The sequence below is a fragment of the Crocodylus siamensis genome, chromosome 1, assembly GCF_052110815.1.
Source record: "Crocodylus siamensis isolate JL-2025a chromosome 1, ASM5211081v1, whole genome shotgun sequence".
Lineage (NCBI taxonomy): Eukaryota > Metazoa > Chordata > Crocodylia > Crocodylidae > Crocodylus > Crocodylus siamensis.
In genome coordinates, this window is record NC_143395.1 from 105,040,291 (window position 1) to 105,062,883 (window position 22,593).

A 22,593-nucleotide genomic window follows, 5' to 3' on the forward strand; every position below is an offset into this window, starting at 1 on the left:
GAGGGGGTGTTGTATGCAAAACAATACTGGTATTACAAGTGCATGCTTGCCCCTCTCACCTTTAATGAAAATTGAATAGAAACTGGCTACAGAGTTGTTACACATCTTGTGGCATCTCCATCCTTGGAGGTTGTTGAGCCCAGCTAGAAAAAGCCCCGGCTGGGATGAACTTGTTGAGGCTGGTCCTGCTTTATGTGGTGCTGCGCAGGAGGCGCTGCCACTGGGGGCGGGAGGAGCTGTCACTGGGGGCAGGCAGGAGCAGAACAGCCCCCAACCAGGCCAGGCCCCAGACACCAACTGGAGTGCAGCGGGGACTGCCTTGGCAAAAGTGGGCAGGGCTCAGCGCAGAGGCAGCCGGGGAGGCAGCCGGGGATCCCACTGCCTCAGGCCCCTGTTGCCTCCCTTCACCCCCTGCAGGCTCCCAGCCCCACCCCCGGGCCAGGGGCATTTAGGGCCCTGCCCACAGCGGTCACCACCCCATGACCCGGTCCTGCATTGCCCCCGCAAACACTGCTCCCTGCCTGCCCCAGCCCCATGGGACTGCTTGTGAGTTTCTGGGGTGGAAGGAAGCTGACACCACCTGCAACAGCTCATTAAAACTGTCTTGCGGCCCCGGGGCCCAAATCATCGTACCCTAGGTGATTTTCAAGCAGGCACCTTCTGACGGTCCGGCGATTTTTTTGTAGCTGGGCAGCCATTCTTATGATGCCACAACCACTCTGCAGGGGCTGGGCCCCATTTATTGTGCTTTTAACCACTCGGTGACATGACACATATGCTCAACGTGTAGCAGGGACCTTAAGGAGGGAGTGGGCGCCGAGGGCAGGCTGGGCCACACACGCAAAGAAGCGGCTGGCTGTAGAATGCTCCCCCGCCCGGGAGGCCCGCGGGGGGCGGGGCTTGGAGGTGGTGGCCGCAAGCTCCACCACACCCCTCAGCAGCGTCCGCGTCACGCCCCCGCGCTGCCCGCTCGAAGCCGAGGGCGCCGGAAGTACGTAGCAACCCCCCCTCCTCGGGGGCTGAAGGAGCGGCGGCTCTTCCGGCGGGCGGTCTAGCCGGCGCTGCGCCTCTATGGTCGCCGTTCTCCCTCTTCTCTCAGCCTTGTGCCATGTTGATTGTCGCCGCGACGCGGCCCAGGACCCGGAACAACAAAGGGCGCGAGGGGCGGGGCGGCGCGTAGCAACCGGCCCGCGCGCCGCCGATACCCACCCGCCCGCCGCCTGCCCACACGGTAACGGCCGCGGCCCCCCTCCCCTGTGGGCCCGGGCCCGGGGCCGGCACTGCGGGGGGTCGGGATAGCGGGCCTGCCCGCTCCCTCCGCCCTTCCCCCTCCTCGGGTGCCGGCGCGGGCCGTTGGGGGCGGTTATACCCTCGCGCGCCGGGGGGGGCGGGGGCAGCATTCGGAGCACCTGCCCCCTCGCCGCGGGGAAACGGCTGTTGCCTGGCAACTGGGGTTGGGGCGCGGGGGCGTTCGGTGCCAGGGGGCAGCCTGGGTGACGCAGGGATAGGTCTTAGTTTGGGGAGGGCATCTTTGCAGGGCCGTGCAGGGTCTTGGCAGCTGGAGGCAGGCATGGTGCAGAAGGGTTCTGAGGTGCCTTCCAGATATGTTTGTTAGTCTCCAGAGAATGTGGGCCCCCCCAAGAAAAAACTATAAGCATGTCTTCAAGAGGGAGGCCACCAGGAGAGGAACGGCTCATGGCTGGGAGACACAGAATAATAAAACAGGGAGGGTCTGTAAGCTCCAGGAGGGGCAGTGGGGCACCTGTGGGAAGGGTCCCCCTGTTGTGAGAGGGGAGTGTCATGTGGGAGTCTTCTGTGGGACCAGCAGAATGGTGGGATGGGATTTCTTCCCTTTGCCGGCAGGTTGCACCCCCCCTCCCCCCCAGGGCCTGGAGATCCTTCCGGAGGTGTGCACATTGCTGGCACCCGTTAGCTGTGCAGATGTGGTTCCCAAGGTACACCTAACTATTTCAAATTGGAAGCTATAGTGCAAAAAGCTAAAATCCAGCCCTGCTGTGGCCTGAGATCTCTGAAACAGAAGGATTGCCGTGTTGTTTTCCCATATTCAAACAAAAAACCAAGTGAAGACTAAATTGGCATTTTCCGAGGTGCACCTCGAGTCCGTGGAGGGGTGCCTTGAGCCATCTTTGTTAATGGGAGTTCGGTTGGTTTTGTCATTGTGTTGCACTGCCCGTATGGGGAAGTGATTAAAACAACAGCAGTTACTTGGCACAGTGAAAATAATGCCAAAACTAAATGGTGTCTTGGGATTAATGCTTGCCTAATTTTGTAAAGAAGTATTACTGCTCTAGTTGGGCACTTAATTTGCATAAGTGCTGAGGTTTTCCATGGAGTATAATTGGTCTTCACTCAGCAGAAATATTCACTGCCTGGAGGCAGAGTAAATCTTGCTAGACCTGGACATTTGCTTCACAATAACTTTTCCCTTCATAACAGGCTAACTGCCACAGAAAAGGTGTGAAGCGCCATTCCTGTGGCAGGAAGTTAGGAAATGGTTTTGGGCAGAGTACTTCCAAACCCACCAGTAGCTCTGACGTTTTTGAGGGAGGTCTCCTTGCCAGCAAGATCACATAACTTCAGGAGTTGTCTAATGTCTCTAAATCCCATTTCTTGGGACACTAAAAATAAACTTTAGAAAGTTATCTGAAAGGAGAGAATGGGACCTCCTTTTATTGCTTTTTGATGCTTTATGAGAAAGAGACTTTTGATTTTTTTTTTAAGCTCTGTTATAAGAACTATTAAAAGCAAAAGGTGAAAGTGCAAAATTGTGTGTCCAAGCATGAAACACTTGTCAGTAATGAAAACATTCATATTGCCAGAGATTGAGATCCCCTTTTCCCAACAGCCTTCACGAGGTTACACATGTACAACTAGCCATCCATCTTCCTGAGTGCCACCCCAATGGCCCAGTGAGACATAAACTAGTCCACATTTTGTTGCAAGGTAATGTTTCCAGATTCAAATGTGATGTGCACCTGAACCAAGGAGTGGAACTGTTGGAGGGTGCTGTCGGAGTTGGCTTCTTTGGCTATTCAGGCTCTCCATCTTGGCCTGGCTCAGCAGGAAATTGGCCAGGCAGATCATGATCCCTTCAGGTGCTTGGTACAGAACAGAGAAAATTCAGTCTGGGAGAAGGCCAAATCCGGTGTGCTAAAGAGGGCAGCAAAGAGTGGCCACAGCCATGGGCAAGCCAGGAAGGCATGGAGGCGCTACTTCATCGTCAGGGCGGCTAGGATCTGGAACCAACTTCCAAGAGAAGTGGTTCTGGCTCCTACCCTGGGGGTCTTTAAGAGGAGGCTAGATGCACACCTTGCTGGGGTCTTTTGACCCCAATACTCTTTGCTGCCATGGCAGGGGGTTGGACTAGATGATCTACTCAGGTCCCTTCTGACCCTAGAAACTATGGAACAGTCTCCTCCATTTCCTCTTTGCAGAAGGAACAGGCTGCAGATGCTGCTGCATCTGGGTGATGGACAAAGGTGTCCATGGCCTGCCTCTGGGGCAGCACTGGAGGTTGCCAGTTCTTTTGGTGATTGTGGAGAGGGGGAATGTACAATGTTGTCTTGAAGTAGTTCCTCTTAATTTTTCAGTGATGTGACTGTCTGTCATCCAGGGAAGAACCTGTATACTCTGTGCTAATTACCACTCATTTGGGTCATTGTACATTTCTTTCCTTTTGAGGGCCAGTGTTTCAGGATCTTTTTCTTTCACTGTGTTTGCGTAGCAACTTTACAAATGGGGCTAAGTCCTATGCAGGTTCTGTGGGTGCTACTTGATATGAATAATGTTTTCACCTTCTGCCGAAGTAGTACTTTTTTTTTTGAAGTGGGGGGATGGGAGGTCTCTCTTGGCTTCATTTTAGGAAACTTGCTACTTTCTAGTCAGCTGTCACTGAGATGAGCTTTGCCTTTCTAGTGCGCTTAGCATGTTTCCTTCATATTTTTCCTTTGGGATATTGTCAGGAATGCTAGGCCGCGGAGGGAAGAAAGGCATCCTCAAGCTCACTGTTTTTAAGAAATTACAAACTTGTGGTTGTATGTGTACTTGCATGAGATTTTGAAAACTGACTCAGTTCTTACTTTGGAGCAAGAAAACTGAATAAAGAACAAAACAAATGTGTAATGTAAATGGAGAAAAGTAATTGATTTTTAGTATTTCTTTCTTTCAACTTTTATTTCTGTTTAGTAACAATGGTAGATTTTTTAAAGCATGAGAGCTAAGTTGAAATACCTTAATTTTTTTGAGAAGCCTGTGCACGGAGCTAAACAAAATGTAGTTGAGCCTAATAGGCTAGGTTTAGGTATTCAGCATATTAGAAATAATTGCATCCTTTTGTTTTGTGTCATCCGTCTTAAAAGCAGTGCTTTGTACTTTCACTGAAATGATACCTAAGCCAAATCTGGATTGCTGTGGATCCTCTGAAAGGATGGTGGCTTAACTGTATCCCAGAATCCTTTCTCTAGTCTGGGTTATGGTATCCATTCTTTCCTCAAATCTTGAAGTCATTCAGTGACAACTTCTAGGCGCAGGCAAAATATGGCCCACAGGCCGGATCTGACTCACGAACTAATTGTACCCCACCCAGCCCTTCTGCCCAACACTCCCCAACATACCCTATTGCGCCTCACACCTACCCTTGCTCCAGGCAGCTGGTAGGGAAGCAGTGGGGGCAGGGGCAGAGCTGCAGTTGGGTGGGAGTGTGGGGCTGGGACTGGCAGCAGCGCACAGCCCATGCCTGGGGGGTGGGGGGGTGGCAGCAGCATGGAGCTCAGGTGGGCTGGGTATGAACGGGGGGCTGGCAGAGTGTGGGGACCCCCCACACCCCGCCCCCCTTGGTATGTAATCTCCACTGGCAACAGCAGCAGGCGGGGACGCTCTGAACGCTTATGCCTCACACAGGCACTGGCATCCAGTGGCACGTGGTTCAAGCCAGCGCTGCACATCATCCCACCAGACTGCTTCCTATTGCCAGTGCTTCGCACCACACGCATGCAGTTCCTGCACTTGTGCACCATTTGAGGGAAGCCCTGTGCCTTGGAGCCAGCTGCCTTTGCTGCACCTTGCTGTGCAGGTTCTGGGTCTCCACCAGAAGTGGAGGGAAGCCCCAGTCCCTGCTTCCCCATAGAGTTCCAAGACCTGTGTGGGGCAGCAGACAGGGAAGGCAGCCGGCTCCAGCACATAGGGCTGCACATGTGTGGCACAGAGCCCTGGTGATAGAGGCATAAGCACTCCTTAAGTGCTCCCTGCTGCTGCTGTTGCTGCCAGCATGGGCCACGCGCTGTGTGGGAAGTATGTGGGGGGGTCCCCCGCATTCCCTCACACCCCTTCATCCACCCTACAAATGCCACACACCCACACTCTACCCCCACAACCCTCCACATATACACCCCCACCATACCCTATTGCCCCCCCCACACAGCCACATCCTCTTACAACCTTCCCACGTCGTACTGCACACATCCCACCCCAGCTGTACCCTCCACACAATATATAAGACTAAGACTTTATTTTTGAGTTATGCAATTACCTGTATATACACTATGCAAACACAAATTGTGACAAAAATATTTTTTGTAATAAAATATGTTATACTAGGTGTTTGACTTTTAGGGTATGATTTTGTTGTTGTTGTTGTTCTAACATGGCACCCCCCGCTCCCAAAAGGAGTATTTCTTTTGGGGTCAGGGGAGGGACTTCCGTTGGCAAAGGTCAGGGGTTAGGGGCGGGACTTGCAGTCTCAAGATGGCAACCAGGGGGTGAGGCAACTCTCAAGGAGTGAGGCTTCCCATGCAGCCCTCGACAGTTCACCAAAACTTGTTAAGTGGCCCTGCACCCAAAATAATAAATAACGTGAACAACTTTATTATTATGCACACATCCTAAGTATGCATCAAAACTCCTACTTTGAAATTATTGATTCTTATAGGGTCAGATTCTCAAAGGAAAAGACTAGTGTCTTAACTTGAACAAACGGTTTCACTTCCTGTTGTTAGTGAGGAAGTTTAAATCAGTATTATAGGGCACCTGTACTAGTAATGGAGCTGTGCTCTGATGCATGCTAATTAGCACCCGATTAATCAAATCTGCTGCTAGTCTGCCAGAGCATGCTAATTGATGTACTCCAGCAGCGTCTGCATCATGTTTATTCGCATTTCAAAATGGCAGCAGGGGCGTTTTAACTAAAGCTTGTTAAACAAGCTTTAGTTAAAGCGTCCCCCACCTCCATTTTGAAGTGCAGGACTGAACAAATGATGCTGTGGTCACTTTAATTAGAGTGGCTGTCAGAGCCACTCTAAAGCACCTTGCCCTTCCACCCCAGAGCACATGTATAGATGCCCATAGTTGAAGTATTTACTATGTAAACTTTTGACTTCGTGGAGAAATAGTAAATATTGAAATGTTCTTGTTCAGACATCATTGAAGCACAGTGGAAGGTGATTTTTATTTTTTTACATTGGGTTCAGGTACTTCTTGTCTAACATCCCTTAGATTTGCAAGTATTTGTTAACCAAATAACTCACAAAAATTCAAGGAAAATATCAGTTGTTAAGATTAATTTCCAAATGCATTTCCTTTTGGTTTGCTGCCTTTGTATCATCTGATCTTTCAGAATACTGTTAACTGAGTGGGACACATTGCTATTATAGTTGTAACCTGACAATATCTGAACACACAAGCTGTGCCATCACTCTTATATTTAGCATGTATGTTCTCTTATCCATGTCTGTGGAGAGAGATTGTAGACATCCAAGGAGGAACAGTTATTATTGAAACAGGTGCAAAGGGAGACTTAAGTACATTCTATTGTAGTGTAGTAGGTCATTGTAGATAGATGTGAGCTGCTTCTGATTTTTTTAAGAAGAGTACTGGTACCCTGATGTTAGTTACCATTGTTCTTTTCTCTCCATGCTCTCTGTGTCCTCTTTTGTGTCTTCTTCCTATGGGTCTATTCCAGGGGTTGGCAACCCCTGGCACGCGTGCCAAATATGGCACGCGAAGCCATTCTGCCAGCCCCAGCTCCAGGTAGCTGCTGCCAGTGACGGAGCCCAGCCTGCTCCCAGCAGGGCTTGCAGTGTCCCAGCTGCCTGCTGGAAGCAGCCCAGGATCCTGGCTGGCAGCAGCTCCCCAGACCTGGGAGGCTCTAAACAGCTGTGCTGGGCTCCAGCATCAGCTCCTCACTGGCGTGTGCAGGAGCACCTTGGAGTGGGCAGTCGGGGTGGAGCCTGAGGCAGCGCAGCCCTGGTGTCTCTCGGCATGGAGGTGATGAGCCCAGTGCAGCTGTTTGTAGCCAGCCTGGGCTCTGAGCAGCTGCAGCCAGCAGCGGGCAGGCTGCAAACAGCTGTGCCAGACTCCACAGCTCCGGCATCAGCTCTGTGCTGGGGCAGGCTGCAAACAGCTGTGACTGCGTGTGCACTTCGGGGCAGACGGCAGGGCAGCTCAGCCCACCCCGAGGTGCCTGTGCAGTCACTGCCAGCACGGAGCTGTGGAGTCCAGTACAGCTGTTTGTAGCCTGCCTGCTACTTGCTGCAGCTGCCCAGAGCCTGGGCTGGCTACAAACACCTGCACTGGGCTCATCATCTCCATGCTGGAAGCAGAGGAGAGACCAGGGCTGGCTGCCTCAGACCCCTCCTCCACCGCTAGCTCCAAGGCACGTGTGCACATGCTGGTGTGGAGCTGATGCCGGATCCCAGCACAGCTGTTTGGAGCCTCCCGGCTGCAGCCGGCCCCAGCTCTTGGTAGCTGCTGCCAGCCGGGATCCCAGGCTGTTTGCAGCCTGCTGGGACGCTGCAAGCCCTGCTGGGAGTGGCTAGCTACCCAGAGCCAGGGTAACTGCTGGCAGCCACAGAGCCCGGGCTGGAGGGCAGGGGCTTTAGGTGCAGAGCAGGGGCTTTGGGTAGTGGGCATGGGGTGGCAGGGCTGGGGGGCAAAGGGCAATAGGGCTGGGGGGCAGGGGCTTTGGGTGGGGGGCACGGGGTGGCAGGGCTGGGGGTCAAAGGGCACAAGCAGGACATTCTGCCATGTATCCCTTGCCCTCATTTTGTTTTTCTGCCATGCGAGCACTCCAGCACCTTCAGAGGTAGGCATTGTGGTATTTTTCGGCACTCCAACCAAAAAACGTTGCCTACCCCTGGTCTATTCCTTGATCTTGTCTTCTGGTACCGTTTTTTTGCTCTGCTTCTTTGGTACTGTTTTTTTGCTCTGCTTCCTTTTTTCCTGTCTTTCTGGAAAACCAGGAACTGTGCAGTATTGCTTCATGGAGTCAGGTTCAGATTGAGATAGACAAGTGATCACAAAAGCCATTTCCACATGTAAAAACACCCATCTGCGTTTAAGTGTGTCACTACTGTATGGTGATAGCTGCTGCTCTTCAGTCTGTTGATCAGAACTTGGGGCAGGGTGCCATGTAGTTGGAACCCAAGAACGTGTAGCAAATCTGTATTGAACCTGTTTAGCTGGAAACATTGTTAATCTTAATTCGTCACTTACTGGAACTAAGCATCTCGGCCTTCTGCATTTCATCCAGCGGTGGTTTATATTTAGTAGTTTCATTCTGTTAAAAGAGCAGGAAACCACAAAACAGTATAGAGAATGTAAGGCCAAATGCTTTTATTTAATTGTATTCCTTAGAATTCTTTGTGCTCATTGTGGGTAAGGCGGTTCTAGATTTTCAAACACCAAATTATTACTGATTCATTGCCTCCACCTCACAAACTGAGATCTGCTTTAGCATCTTACATTTTTAAAATTTCTGCTTATTATGTCAGCCAGAAATTTAAACATTTTCCAAAAAATGTGTCCCAAAGATTTTCATGTTCCTGTCCAGCTCTTAAATTATAGACATAGACATCATCAGGGCTGGAAGGGACCTCGGGAGGTCATCTAGTCCAGCCCCCTGCCCAAAGGGCAGGAAGTCAGCTGGGGTCATAGGATCCCAGCAAGATAAGCATCCAATTTACTCTTGAAGGCGTTCAATGTAGGTGCTTGAACCACCTCCGCTGGCAGGCTGTTCCAGATCTTGGGGGCTCGGACAGTAAAGAAATTCTTCCTTATGTCCAGCCTGAAACAGTCTTGCAGGAGTTTGTGACCGTTCGACCTCGTCATCCCTTGGGGCGCTCTGGTGAACAAACGTTCCCCCAGATCCTGGTGGTCACCCCTGATAAACTTATAGGTGGCCATCAGATCACCCCTGAGCCTACGCTTTTCCAGGCTAAAGAGTCCCATGTCTCTCAGCCTATCATCGTAAGATCTGTTTTCCTGACCTCTGATCATGCGTGTGGCTCTCCTCTGGACTCTCTCAAGCTTCTCCACATCCTTTTTGAATTGTGGAGCCCAAAACTGGACGCAGTACTCCAGCTGCGGCCTCACCAAGGCCGAGTACAAGGGGAGAATGACGTCCCGGGATTAGCTCGAGAAGCATCTATGGATGCAAGCCAGCGTTTTGGTCGCTTTATTAGCCGCAGCATCGCATTGCAGGCTCATGTTCATCTTGTGGTCAATGATGACCCCCAAGTCTCTTTCTTCTGTAGTGCTATCCAACGTAGCACTGCCGAGCCTATAAGGATGCTGCAGGTTTTTCCTCCCAAGGTGGAGAACCTTGCATTTTTCGGTGTTAAACACCATCAGGTTCTCGTCTGCCCATTTGCTGAGCATGTCCAGGTCAGCCTGGATCACCAATTTAATTAAATTGCAAGGCTTCAGTGAAAGCATGATTTCAAGTCTCTTCTGTCCTCCCATAAAATGATCCTAAGCAAAACAGCTATTTTGGAGTAGGCTTACTCAGTGAACCACTGTGTATCATTTGTAGTTACTGGTGTAAGAGGCACTACCATGAAGAGAGGATTGGGGGGGAATATTTTTATTGTTGTCCTATATAATGGGCAACAGTCAATCCTGTGGCTCATGGTGGACATATACAAGGTCTAGTCAGATGCCTGATGAATCCATTTGTGGCTGACAGGCCCCATTTGAGAGCAACACAGTGGTAGTATACCTGAAGACTCATAAAGCATGTAAAGACAGTTTATTCTTTTCATTCTTTTTTTTTTCTTTTTATGTGTGGCTATGTCTACACCGTGTCAGAAAACACTAGTGTTTGTCACCATGACAGCACATACCGCACCCTTTCTCTCACTCATAGATGCTAGGGTCTGAAGGGACCTCAACAGATCTTCAAGTCCAACTTCCTGTCTGGGCAGGAAAGAGTGCTGGGGTCAGATGACCCCAGCCGGATGCCTATCCAGCCTTCTTGTAAAGACTCCCAAGGTAGGGGAGAGCACCAGCTCCCTTGGAAGCCCATTCCAAATTCTGGCCACCCTCACCATGAAGAAGTTCTTCCTGATATCTAGCCTAAACTGGCCTCTGTCAGTTTGTGACTGTTGTTCCTTGTTACCCCAAGAGGCGCCCTGGTGAACAGAGCATCTCCAATTCCTTGCTGTGCCCCACTAATGAATTTGTAGGCGGCAGCAAGATCACATCTCAGCCTTCTCTTGCAGAGGCTGAAGAGGTTCAGGTTCCTCAGTCTCTCCTCATAGGGCTTGGCCTGCAAACCCTTAACTATATGAGTGGCCCTCCTCTGGATCCTCTCAAGGTTATCTACATCCTCCTTAATGCACAGCACTCAAAACTGGACACAGTACTCCAACTGCAGTCTGACCAATGCTGCATAGAGGGGAAGTACCACCTCCTTGGTTCTATTTGTCATGCATCTGCTGATGCATGATAAAGTAAGGGTAGCTTTGCCGACGGTTTCATCACACTGATGACTCATGTTCATCTTGGAGTCCACTATGACTCTGAGATCCCTTTCCACTTCTGCATTTGTCCTTGTTGAACTGCATCCTATTGTGTTCTGCCCACTTTTCCAACCTGCCCAGGTCTGCCTGCAATCATTCCCTACCTTCCGAAGTGTATACTTTACCCTACAATTTAGTATCATCCGCAAACTTAGACAGAGTACACTGCACGCCCACATCCAAGTCACTGATGAAGACATTGAAGAGTACAGGTCCAAGGACTGAGCTCTGCGGGATCCCACTGCCCACATCCTTCCAGGTCAATATCAACCCATCCACTACCACTCTCTGAGTGTGACCCCCCACAAGCCAATTTGCCACCCATTGGACTGTGTGAACATCTAAGTCTCAGCCTCTTAATTTATGAGAATGGTATGACATACCATATCAAAGGCCTTCCTAAAATCCAAGTATATGACATCCACTTCTACTCCTGCATCCAAGTGTTTTGTGACCTGGTCATGAAAAGAAAACAGATTAGTCAAGCATGCTACAAAACCATGCTGGTTGTCCTGCTGCATTATTTATCCTGCTGACTTGAACAAATATGATTCTTAATAATCTTTTCAAAGACTTTTCCAACGATAGAGGTGAGACTGACTGGCCTATAATTACTCACATCCTCCTTCCTCGCCTTCTTGCATATAGGGACCACATTGGCCCTTTTCCAGTCCTCTGGGACCTGACCTGAGTGCCACAAGTGCTCAAACAGCCATGCCAGTGGTTCTGCTTTGCACCGGCCAATTCCTTCAGTACTGTCGGATACAGCTCATCTGGGCCTGCTGACTCGAACACATCCAGTCCATCCAAGTGACTCTGTGCCAAGTCAACATTGACAGTTGGTGAGCTGGTGTCCCCCTAATGCCCATCTAAGAATCCATTAGGAGACTTATCTAGACACTTGTTCAGGAACACAGGCAAAAAACTCATTGAAGAGCTCAGCCTTGTCCCCCCTCTCTGTCACTAATTGCTCCTGGTTGTTCACTAGGGGTCCTTTGCTGCCCTGTGCCTTCCGTTTACTCCCTACATACCTACAAAAAGACTTTTTGTTGTCTTTAATTTGTGTTGCCAGCCTTGGCTCCATAATTGCTCTAGTCTTTCTAACTGCCTCCCTGCAAGTGTGGGTCAAGTAGGTGTATTCCTTTTTGGTAGCTTCCCCCTGCTTTCACTGCCTATATGCCTCTCTTTTTTGCCCTTAGGCTTCCCTGTATTTCTCTGTTTAGCCAAGGAAGTTTTTTGGTACCTTTTCCCCCTTTCCCTCGCAATGGTATCGTCTCCCTCTGTGCCGAAGGATCGCTTCCTTTAGGAACAATCACCCTTCCTGGACTCCCATCTCACCAATACTCCTATCCTACAGTGAGTCATTGACTAAACTGAGCACACTGAAGTTAGCCTTCCTAAAATCAAGCACTTCCACCCTACTAGTTATCTTTCCCACCCTATGCTGTATGGTGAATTTGATTGATTGATGGTCATTGTCCCCAAGGTAACCATGAATCTGCAGCTCCCCTACCAGGTCATTCCCCATAGCCAACACCAAGTCCAGTAAGGCATTCCCCTAGTGGGACCGTATACCTTCCGTGTTAGATGAAGTTCCTGCATGCAGGTTAAGAACCTACATCAATGGTTGGATTTGGCTGACTGCTCATCCTAGCAGATGTCAGGGTAGATTAGGTCTGCCATGACAACCATATCCCTAGACCATACAGCATCTGAGAGCTGCCTCAAGAATTCCAAGACTAGCTTTTCCTCTTGATGTGGTAGTCTGTAGCAGACCCCCACCACCAAGACCCTTTCCCCTCGACCTCCATGTATCCTAACCCACAATGCCTCAACTTTCTCCTTCTCTGATCCCATTTTGATTAGTGTAGATGTATAATGTTCCTTAACACATAGGGCAAACCCCTGCCCTCCCTTTTTTTCCCTACTGTATCCCATCTGTACAACCTATAGCCCTCAGTGCATACTGCTCAGTCATGGGTAGGGTCCCACTAGGTTTCCATTAACTCCACTAAATCGAAGTTATTGTCTGCAAGCAGGACTGCAAGTTCTTCCTGCTTGTTTCCCCATGCTCCTGGCATTAGTATAGGCAGGGGTGGGCAAAATGTGGCCTGCGGGCTGAATGCGGCCCAACAGGCCATTCTATCTGGCCCGCGGGGCCCCTAAAAATGTTTAAAAAATTAATATTTATCTGGCCCGGCTGCCTGTCATGCGGCTCGTGATGGCTTGCCAAAACTCAGTAAGCGGCCCACCACCCAAAATAATTGCCCACCCCTGGTATAGAGGCCCTTGAGCCCTCCGAATGGTGCCTTTGACGCCCGCCCATTCTGATTCCCAGTGGGCCCCTTGGTACTTACCTGGGATGTTCTGTTAAGTCTCGTAGATTGTAGGTCCTAGATTCTCTCCATCTTCTGCCTCCCCCTCTCCCGTCGAACATAGTTTAAAGCCCAATGAAGGAGATCAGCCAACATATAAGAAAAGAGACCCTTACCTTTTGCGGAGAAAAGAAGCCCATTGTGTGAAGCCCCTTGCACTCCATGCTCCCACTTGTAAAAAGTGATGTAGGTGCCATTAAATTAGTACTGGCAGTACATGCCACTGCTATTAAGAGCACATCCATAAGGGTGGTGTTGAGCACATGCCAGAAAGCAGCTGTGTGATGTTTATTGGAATTCTGTGCACATGGGGTGCTGTGTTCATTGCAGCAGTCCTGAGCACTTTCATGTTTGTTGAGCATGTAAGTGTGAACTTCTTTCATATGCTACTTAATCAGAGCAATCCAGAGAGTCCTTTGTATAGAAGTCCCAATTCATCTCTGCTTGTTAATTAAGCCCCAGAGTGCATTTCTGATGAGTTGGTTTCACTGTACTGAAATGTCCGTTTAAATAAGTAAGGAATCCTGTCTTCTGGATACAGAAACTTTGCAGTTAAATCCAATTTATTCCACAGTTCTTTTTCCAAGGTTGCCCTATTTAAGTTGAAATTAGGTTACATGGTAGAATGTTCATAGACAACTGTATGATACCATGTTTAATTATATTGTTCTCTTTCTCAGGATGTGATCTTCATGGTGTGCTGGTGGGGATCTGAGTTTTAATCCACCCCAATGGATGCAGACAGTGATGTTGCATTGGACATTTTAATCACAAACGTAGTGTGTGTTTTTAGAACAAGATGCCATTTAAACTTGAGGAAGATTGCATTAGAGGGTGCAAATGTGATATACAAGCGTGATGTTGGGGTAAGAGATTTTAAGATCCCTTAAGTGCTTAAATTTTACAAATGTTTATTGAATTAGAATTCTCTTATTTGTGTCAATCTCAATACATCGGATGTAGTTGATATCATGAATTCTATAATCAGTGCACCAGAACTGGAATTTTCTTTATAATTTCTTTCCTGTTTAGACGTGCTGGCCTTGCTTAGCTTTTATCTATTCTAGGAATGGGGAGGGGGTGGAGTAGGAAGAGGTGCTGCCAATAGTGTCAAAGCACTGCAACAGAGGCTGTGAGATTTAAATTTGTGCAGTTCTGGGGACCTAACACAAGAGTATGCTTAAAAGGTTTCCATCCTATCTAGTCTGTCTGGCTGTCAATGAAGAATTACTTGGGTGGGCCAGAAAAAAATACATTCTGACAGACCAAAGATTGATTATTGCTATAGCACAATATTGAGTGTACATGTAGCCGTGCAGCTGTAGAGCAAGATAGTAGTCATTACCTTGAGGAATAGAATCTATTATATTCAGAAAGCTTTGGCCTGTTGTTGAGGAGAACAGCTTACAAGGAAGCAGTTTTCTTGATGTTAGTCCTGTCATGGTCATAAACGAAAGCAGCACTGGAGAAGTGGCGAGGTGTAATGGCCAGTGATGAAATGTTGGACAAAAGTAGTCCTTGAGTTGGGATTAAGAATTTAGGCTACTATGTATAAGAGGAGGCATGAAGGAATGACCAGATGTATAAGATGTGGAAAAGTAAAATATTCTGGACAAGCCCTGTTCAGTCTTCCCCTCGGCATCCACTCTCCCAGTGTGTGAGACAGTCGCTACTGGGTTAGATGGACCTATGGGGTGATCCAGTAAATGTCGGTTCTTATGTAGAGGTTGGAGTTTATGCAGGAATAGATGAGATCTTGCTGGAAATAGTCAGCAGTGAGACAGCCTGAGTAAGGGGAAATGAAAAATTTAGTTTTGATTTTAATAACTTCTATCTATTTAAGGCTACTGGCCCACCACCATGTGATCATTAGCTAATTGACTATGATTCTTCAGATTTATTTGACTCCTTTCAAGACTTGATTTTGATTTCTTTCTTCTGAAAGGAAGGCTTATCAGGGCAAAGGTGGAATAGAGGAAATATATTAGACTTGTTCTTTCTGTTGTGAAATTGAACAATCTTCTTTTTTCCTTCTAGAAAGTATTAATGAAACTTAGGAAACCTAGGATTACAGCCACAATTTGGTCCTCAGGAAAAGTTATTTGCACAGGAGCCACCAGGTAAGTTTTGTCAAGGTCTAGATCTTTTTTTCAGGACAAAGTAGTTTCTCCTAGATTACATTTTTGGGACCTTCTAAAGTGCTACTTCATTAGGTTGGCTTTACGTGTTACAAGCGCGATTAGCATCTCCGTATATAAGACTTTGTTTCCTGTTGCTTGAAATTTTACCAAGCTTTGTTTGACCAGTTGTTTGGAAATCTTCTATATTAACTCACTGCCCAAGGAATATTTGGAAATTGCAGCCAAAACAGTTCATCCCTTTTGCAGGAGGCTGCTAGAGAAAATAAGTTGTTTTAACCACGTTAACTTCTGGCAGTCTTTTATTTGAGAAGCTTGCATGTACCGTGCTTCACAACAGGGACTCCCAAGTTTGAGAGGGAGCTGGCCTTGGTACCAGTTAAATGCCTTTTCCTAATAGCAAAAATCCACCCATATTGGGCTTTTGACATGACACATTTTTCAGTTCACGCATGTTTGTTAGACACTTGGATTTTAATAACTAAATTCCCAGAAGCATTCCTAGCTATGTCTGAGTCTGGGGCTGAGTAGGACACTTTCCATAACTGCAGTTCTTGAACATATTGGGCATGAGTCCTAGCATTTAAATCCAGGCAACCTTGTTTCTCCTGTGCACATAATAAGCCCTGTACTAACCTGAGCAGAATGGAAGAGGGAACTATCACGTAAAAATGAACTTGGACTAATATTGACAGGAGGAAGGAATTCAGATTTGGTAAAGACTAAAGCTTGCTAAGGAAGGAAACAGACAAAACCTTAAAAGTAAAGTTTAGTATATGTTTGAAGATCCAGAGTGTGGAAGAGACAAGGTTAGGTTGATGTGGGGAGGACTATAAGGTTCAAGCTTCATAGTTGTAACACAGAAGGATTTGACCTCTAGAACACACTTTTTAGTATCTGAAAATTTGGGAATTTTGCCATTTCCTAGTGAAATGCATAGAAAAATGCTCTCTAGTGCTGATTCACAGAGGCAAGGAAACCAAGTACTAAGTCCAAAACTTAGGTTCCTGTGGGCTCATAGTTGTGGCCTCTTAATGCAGATCCATTAAACAGTCTTTAACTGTAGAATCACATTCTACTTGTTTGTACAGAACCCTTGCCTGAAATCAGTTTACAAAAGAGACCTGCACTGGGGATGTGGGTTGTATATGGGCTGAGATTTTTTTTATAGGACTTCTGCCTCATTTTGAGAGAATTAGAAGATGCATAGTGAATAAAGTACAGAACTGCAAGAAGGTCAGATGATGATTAAAGATGTTGAAAGTTGCCTTTGATAATTGGAATCTATGCCACTTCTTGCCAGAGTTCCTTTGTCAGGATGATCAGATCACTGTAACTAGACTTTTGAAAAGTGGGCACAATAAGTGGTTCCTTATTGTGACCAACTGTAGACCTTGACACTGATATGCAGAAAAGGTGACCAGACATAACTGCAGCTTAAGTCATAGGAACAGTGATACATAGAGCACTGAAAGAGAGTCAGATTATATGGAATCCCAACTTGGACATCCAGAATATTTATCGGTCTTGAACTTGATGTCCCTTGCCTTGGTACTCTATGTGCAATAATAGATATGCCACCATTCAAGTCACATTTTGAGAAGACTTATAAATGTTTCATAAATGTTAACTGAGCATTAAGAAAAATCCTCAGAATGAACTGTGAATACTGTACATTAAAAAGATATGGGGCCATGTCCTTAACAGTTAGAATGCAATACAATATTGGATAGCTGTTCATCAAGTGAGCACCATTTATGCTGTGCTGTGAAGCAGTCTGTGGTGATGGTGTGTATGATTTTGTAATTAAGGTTGTATCATACTAAGGCATAATTAAGGCTTTAATTTTGACATTTTCTAACTAGAGAGTTTAAAAAAAATAGCAACATCAGTGTGGGACATATGCATTTCTAATCGTGCTACTGCAACATAATAAAGTTAGTATTTTCTCTTTCCTTTATAGTGAAGAAGAAGCTAAATTTGGTGCCAGACGGTTAGCCCGTAGTCTGCAGAAACTAGGTTTTCAGGTAATAATTCTAACGAGTAGGATTCTTTGGCCTTTCAGAAAGAATGGGAAAGATTGCTGCCTGGATCAGCAGAAGTAGTGATGTGACTGTAGACTTTGCTGAAGTAATGATCAGTGTATATACTGGTTACACAAAGGCTTTGCTAAAGTATGGGCCGAAGTAGGCCTCAACAGTGAACCTGACTGATGCATAAACTCCTTATAAAAGCAAACTTGGCATGTGGGCCAGATGGGCATTCTTGCCAGAAGATAGGATTGGGAAGTGTCTACAGGATGTAGAATAGTCCATTACCAAGATGATGAGGTTGGAACAGGAACACCGAGATCAAGATGTGGAATAAGCCTATGGTACAGGACAGCTTAAGACATTGAAAATATTGGTAGATTGTAAAATGTAATTTGTTTTGATCCCTGGGAACTTCATATTGGTCTGGGGAGCCTACATGGTATGGGCCAGTACTTTGTCATGGGCATGCATGTGTTAACACCTTGTCTGTCAGATCACAAGTGTGTTATGGCCATGGCTTGTAGACAGTAACCTGGCCAAACCTTTGCCACTGAACTGAGCCTGCGGTCAATTCTTTAAGATAAGATTGGCGTTGGGATCTCCTGGTTGTGACTTTTTGCTGGCACTGTAGTCCCTGAGACTTCAATACTGACAATACTACCGTAACACCTGACGAGCACAGCAACGATGACAGTGACCACCAGCATCTTCCCAAATTTCCATGTGTAGTACCAGAAGTTATATTTGGTCCACATCTGAGACCACATTTTGTGTGTGTACATGTACATGCTTGAGACTCACTTTGCAGACTAAAACAATGCTTTACCAGCCAAAGAGCAGGAATTTATTTTACAAGGGTTGGTAAGTTAGCCTCTTGCAATCACCCTTCTCTTATGTGGGAGAAAAAAAGTTTTGACTTGGTATATTACTGCAAATTCCATTTTTAGAATGTTCTGAATAACATAAAGATAGTTGTCATAGGAACAGACACTTGCATTTTTTTCAGTAAATCTAGTTTTAGAATAGTGAGGATGAATATAGTTTCAAATCAGGTTTTGAATATGTTAAAAGTTAAAATGAAGCAAATGGCAGTAGTCTTGTTAAGCAGTACATTGGGATAAAGATTCACTTCTAAGCTAATGAATATCATGGTTAACTCCACCTTGCTTAAGCCTGAGATAAATAGACATAGCCCATTATACAACCTGCTTACAATTGCCTGACAAAATTATTCAACTTGGTGTTTGTTCCTTGATCCTAGTGAAGTTCACTGCTAGTCAGTTCACAGATCCACTAGGGAGTCTAAAGCAGGAATGGTCTCATTTGATGGTTGCTCAGCCTACATAATGGACACCAAACTTTACATGTACAATAAGCCCACAGTGGCTCTTACCAATCTAAGTGGATTTAAAACAAGACAAAACAAACATCCATCTAACACAAGACTACATCAGACCTGAAGGATCTGAGTTGGACTTCAAAACAGTGGATAGAATTGATGTATTTGTAACAGCGAAGACTGGATTAGATCATGAAGCTACTCAGCAAAAATAGCATCAGTATTATAATAAAGAGAAACATAAGTGGAGAATATGTCAGTGTGATGAAATCATCAGCAAAGCTCCCCTCACTTTATCATGCATCAACAGATACATGACAAATAGAACAAAGGAGGTGATATTTCCCCTTTATGCAGCTTTGGTCAGACTGCAGTTGGAGTACTGTGTCCAGTTTTGAGCGCCGTGCATTAAGAAGGATGTAGATAACCTTGAGAGGGTCCAGAGGGCCACTCATATAGTTAAGGGTTTGCAGGCCAAGCCCTATGAGGGGAGACTAAGGGACCTGGACCTCTTCAGCCTCTGCAAGAGAAGGCTGAGAGGTGATCTTGTGGCCACCTACAAATTCATTAGGGGGGCACAGCAAGGAATTGGAGATGCTCTCTTCACCAGGGCGCCTCTTGGGGTAACAAGGAGCAATGGTCACAAACTGACAGAGGCCAGATTTAGGCTAGATATCAGGAAGAACTTCTTCATGGTGAGGGTGGCCAGAATTTGGAATGGGCTTCCAAGGGAGCTGGTGCTCTCCCCTACCTTGAGAGTCTTTACGAGAAGGGTGGATAGGCATCTGGCTGGGGTCATCTGACCCCAGCTCTCTTTCCTGCCCAGGCAGGGCGTTGGTCTTGACGATCTGTTGAGGTCCCTTCTGACCCTAGCATCTATGAAGCTATGTCCAGATCCATGTTGAGATTTCTTTTCTAAGGAATCTTTCCTGCTTAACATTTATTTTTTTTTCAAACCAGAAATCATGGGGTTTATTCACAAGCCAAAAAGAGTTTTTTGGAGAGTTTGAGGAAGAGCATGTTCCTTCTTCATTGATACTGTTTATGCTGACAACTGGAAAAAAGCTGTCATGATGTCATTATTTCAGTTGGACATTGTCCACTGGTAGTTTTTGGCTACTGTGTTGTAGCATAGCATTGTTATGGGTAAAGAGCTTTTGGAAGTTTGAAATTTAGCTTGGGTTCGGTAAAGATAGAATAGTGATTCTCGGCACTGTCTGCTTGAGATCAATGAAAGATGCATTTCATTTATGCACAGTGCAGATTCTGAACTGTAGTAAAAACTGGAATGTTAAAATGAAAAGGCTCTATGAACAAGATTATAAAACAACTCAAGAGGTTCTAGAAAATGCAAACCACACTTTTTTTCTGTCATTCAAATAATGGCTTCTGAGACATCAATTAGCCTATTTATAATTTATTGGTTTTTATTATAGTAATGTAGGCTGTGCAAGCTCCAATATTTTGTTCCAAGTGAAAATGAAAAGGCAGTTTTGTACTTTTAGAAGAACACCATTCTGGAATTGTGTATTCAACAGCAAATGACTGAAGTGTTTACCTAGTCCTAGCAGATGCTTTGAGTGCATTAACCACAAAATTTTTAACTGAAACAATATCAGATTGTCTGTTAGAGGTTTTTTCTCCCTCAAGAATCAAGTATTTGACTTTTACTCTTTTTTTCCACAAGGTAATTTTCACAGATTTTAAAGTTGTCAATGTTCTAGCCGTGTGCAACATGCCCTTTGAAATCCGATTGCCAGAATTTACGAAGAACAATAGACCTCATGCTAGGTACTGTACGTTTCAAGAGAACTGTAATCTTTTATTTTTCTTAACTAATTCTATAACTTCAAGAAAAAAGTTTTGACAGTATCTTTTGTTTTCTAGTTATGAACCAGAGCTTCATCCTGCAGTGTGTTACAGAATAAAGACTCTCAGAGCTACTTTACAAATTTTTTCAACGGGCAGTATCACAGTAACAGGTACTTCATGTCAAAATAAATATTTGATTTGTTAGGAATATTTAACTAGCTTTCGTACGAGTTTAGCCAGAGAAATCAGACTTAAAGCAACAGCAAGATAAGCATGTGGGATTACATTTTCTAATGCTACCAGATAATTTGTTTTTTAACAGTAACATCCGATAGTTGTGGAAGAAAGTAATACTTCTAATAGGCTAAATAGACTATTTTAAATGAACTAAAAGTAGTCATAGTTTAGGAAAAGTGGGGGATGAGGTAACCAGGTTCATGGTGGGGAGTTTTAAGGTACACTTGTTTAATTGAAGAATCCAAAGTTTTGAACATCTTTCTCAGTTTTTTTTTCCCCCCACATGTAGTGTAATAAAGATCATAATTGGGATTAGAGGTTATGACTTGAGGTTGATGGGAGAGAGGTTCGTTAATTCCGGCTGCAGAATTAACGTCTAAATCGCAACTAGGTTAAAATCCATTATAATTTAGAAATAGTTGCCTGTGACTGGATGCAATGAAAAATTAAGATAGCCACGTTTTGTTCTGGGGAATTTTGATTCGTAGAGCAGCAACTAGTCAGAAGGCATCTGACCTGTTTGTTAAGGTAATGCCAGTCAAGCTCTGCTATTTACGTAGGATGCCTCTCTTGTGCTATATTGCATGGAATATAATTTCTTGCAGAATAACAGGGACAGCTATAATGTGCGGGGAGGGAAGAGCTGGAGTCCTTGGGTTTTGAAGAGGGTGTTTGGAGACTTTGGGTTGTTTTTATGGTAAGCCTCACGAGCCTCTGGATAGGGTGGAGAAAAAATCTAAGAAATACATACATTTCTAGTCTAACCAACTACTAGTTCAAATATCATTAGAAACTCTAAGGGGGGTGGGGAGGGTGGAGTTGCTATAAATACTAAGGTGATCATAAGAAAGATTTCTTTATATGAAAAAATAATCTTCGTGTATACAATGTAAAATTGTGGTAGCCAACTTTGAGAAATTGTTATTTTTAATTTCCAGTGTCCTGACCTTTTTTCTCTTTGCCTCCTCCCTCTGTTTTTTAATGCGTCTCAGGGCCAAATGTAAAGGCTGTTGCCAGTGCTGTGGAACAGATTTATCCGTTCGTGTTTGAAAGCAGGAAAGAGATTTTATAATTCACCACTTAATGGTTAGGTTCCCTAACCAAGCACCTTTAAAGACTGCTGCACATTGGACTAAAAGCAAAAAGGAAAACTGGACCAACAATAGCGGAGGAAATACAGACTCTTTCACTTGTTCATGGCCACAGTGTAAACTCCAGTCCGTTTGGATTTTATTTTGAACAGTGCTGTATTGTAAAAATGAAAGTTTACAAGATATGAAATTGCTGCTTTTTAAAAGACGCTCTATTTATTTTTGCAGTAATTTCTGTGTCTTCATAAGCAAAACTGTCACGATGTGCACTACCTTTAAAACATTTTTAGTTTGAGCTTGTGTTTTATTTGTGAATAGTCTTTTACATTTTTGTATGCTGAATATTGGGCACCAAAGAAGCTGTAAAAGTTAACTTTTTCACTTGATGAATGTGCACAAATAAAAGTTTGGAAAATATCTTTCTTCATACCTGTTCTTTTACGTTCCTTTTCCTCTTTCATATTACAGTTAAAATTGTATAGTTGCTAATTAATTTGAAACAAATGTAAGGATAGCTTGTTGCTAATATTTTTTGTTTCTTTTTGTAGTATATGTGTATAATAGTATGCAGTGGACTTGACTGGAATATCTGGTACTCACGTGCGTGTATCTGATGGCAGAATTTGGTTCATCCTTAAGTTTTTCTTAATTATATGCCAGAATTTAAGAATTGTTTCTTGCTGTCTTGCTGAAGAGAAGATGCTTCTAAACCTTATGGCCTGCGACAATGAGTTTTTTTTCTGCAGACAATGGA

General features: G+C 45.4%; 1 protein-coding gene across 1 annotated transcript; it reads left to right on the forward strand.

Moving 5' to 3' along the window:
- Positions 1–1,024: 1,024 nt before the first annotated feature.
- Positions 1,025–22,255, forward strand: TBPL1 (TATA-box binding protein like 1). The gene is made up of 7 exons (XM_090039603.1): positions 1,025–1,231; positions 13,870–14,055; positions 15,227–15,309; positions 17,291–17,354; positions 20,387–20,490; positions 20,587–20,681; positions 21,741–22,255. Exons 2-7 carry the CDS (start codon positions 13,921–13,923, stop codon positions 21,818–21,820), a joined length of 561 nt encoding a protein of 186 aa, XP_089895729.1. The 5' UTR covers positions 1,025–1,231; positions 13,870–13,920; the 3' UTR covers positions 21,821–22,255.
- The last annotated feature ends 338 nt before the right edge of the window (positions 22,256–22,593 follow it).

Coding starts and splice junctions, on each gene's coding strand:
- TBPL1 (XM_090039603.1), top strand. CDS start 13,921: ATGGATGCAGACAGTGATGTTGCATTGGACATTTTAATCACAAACGTA. Junction 17,355..20,386: donor TGCAGAAACTAGGTTTTCAG/GTAATAATTCTA, acceptor TTTTTCCACAAG/GTAATTTTCACAGATTTTAA. Junction 20,682..21,740: donor GGGCAGTATCACAGTAACAG/GTACTTCATGTC, acceptor AATGCGTCTCAG/GGCCAAATGTAAAGGCTGTT.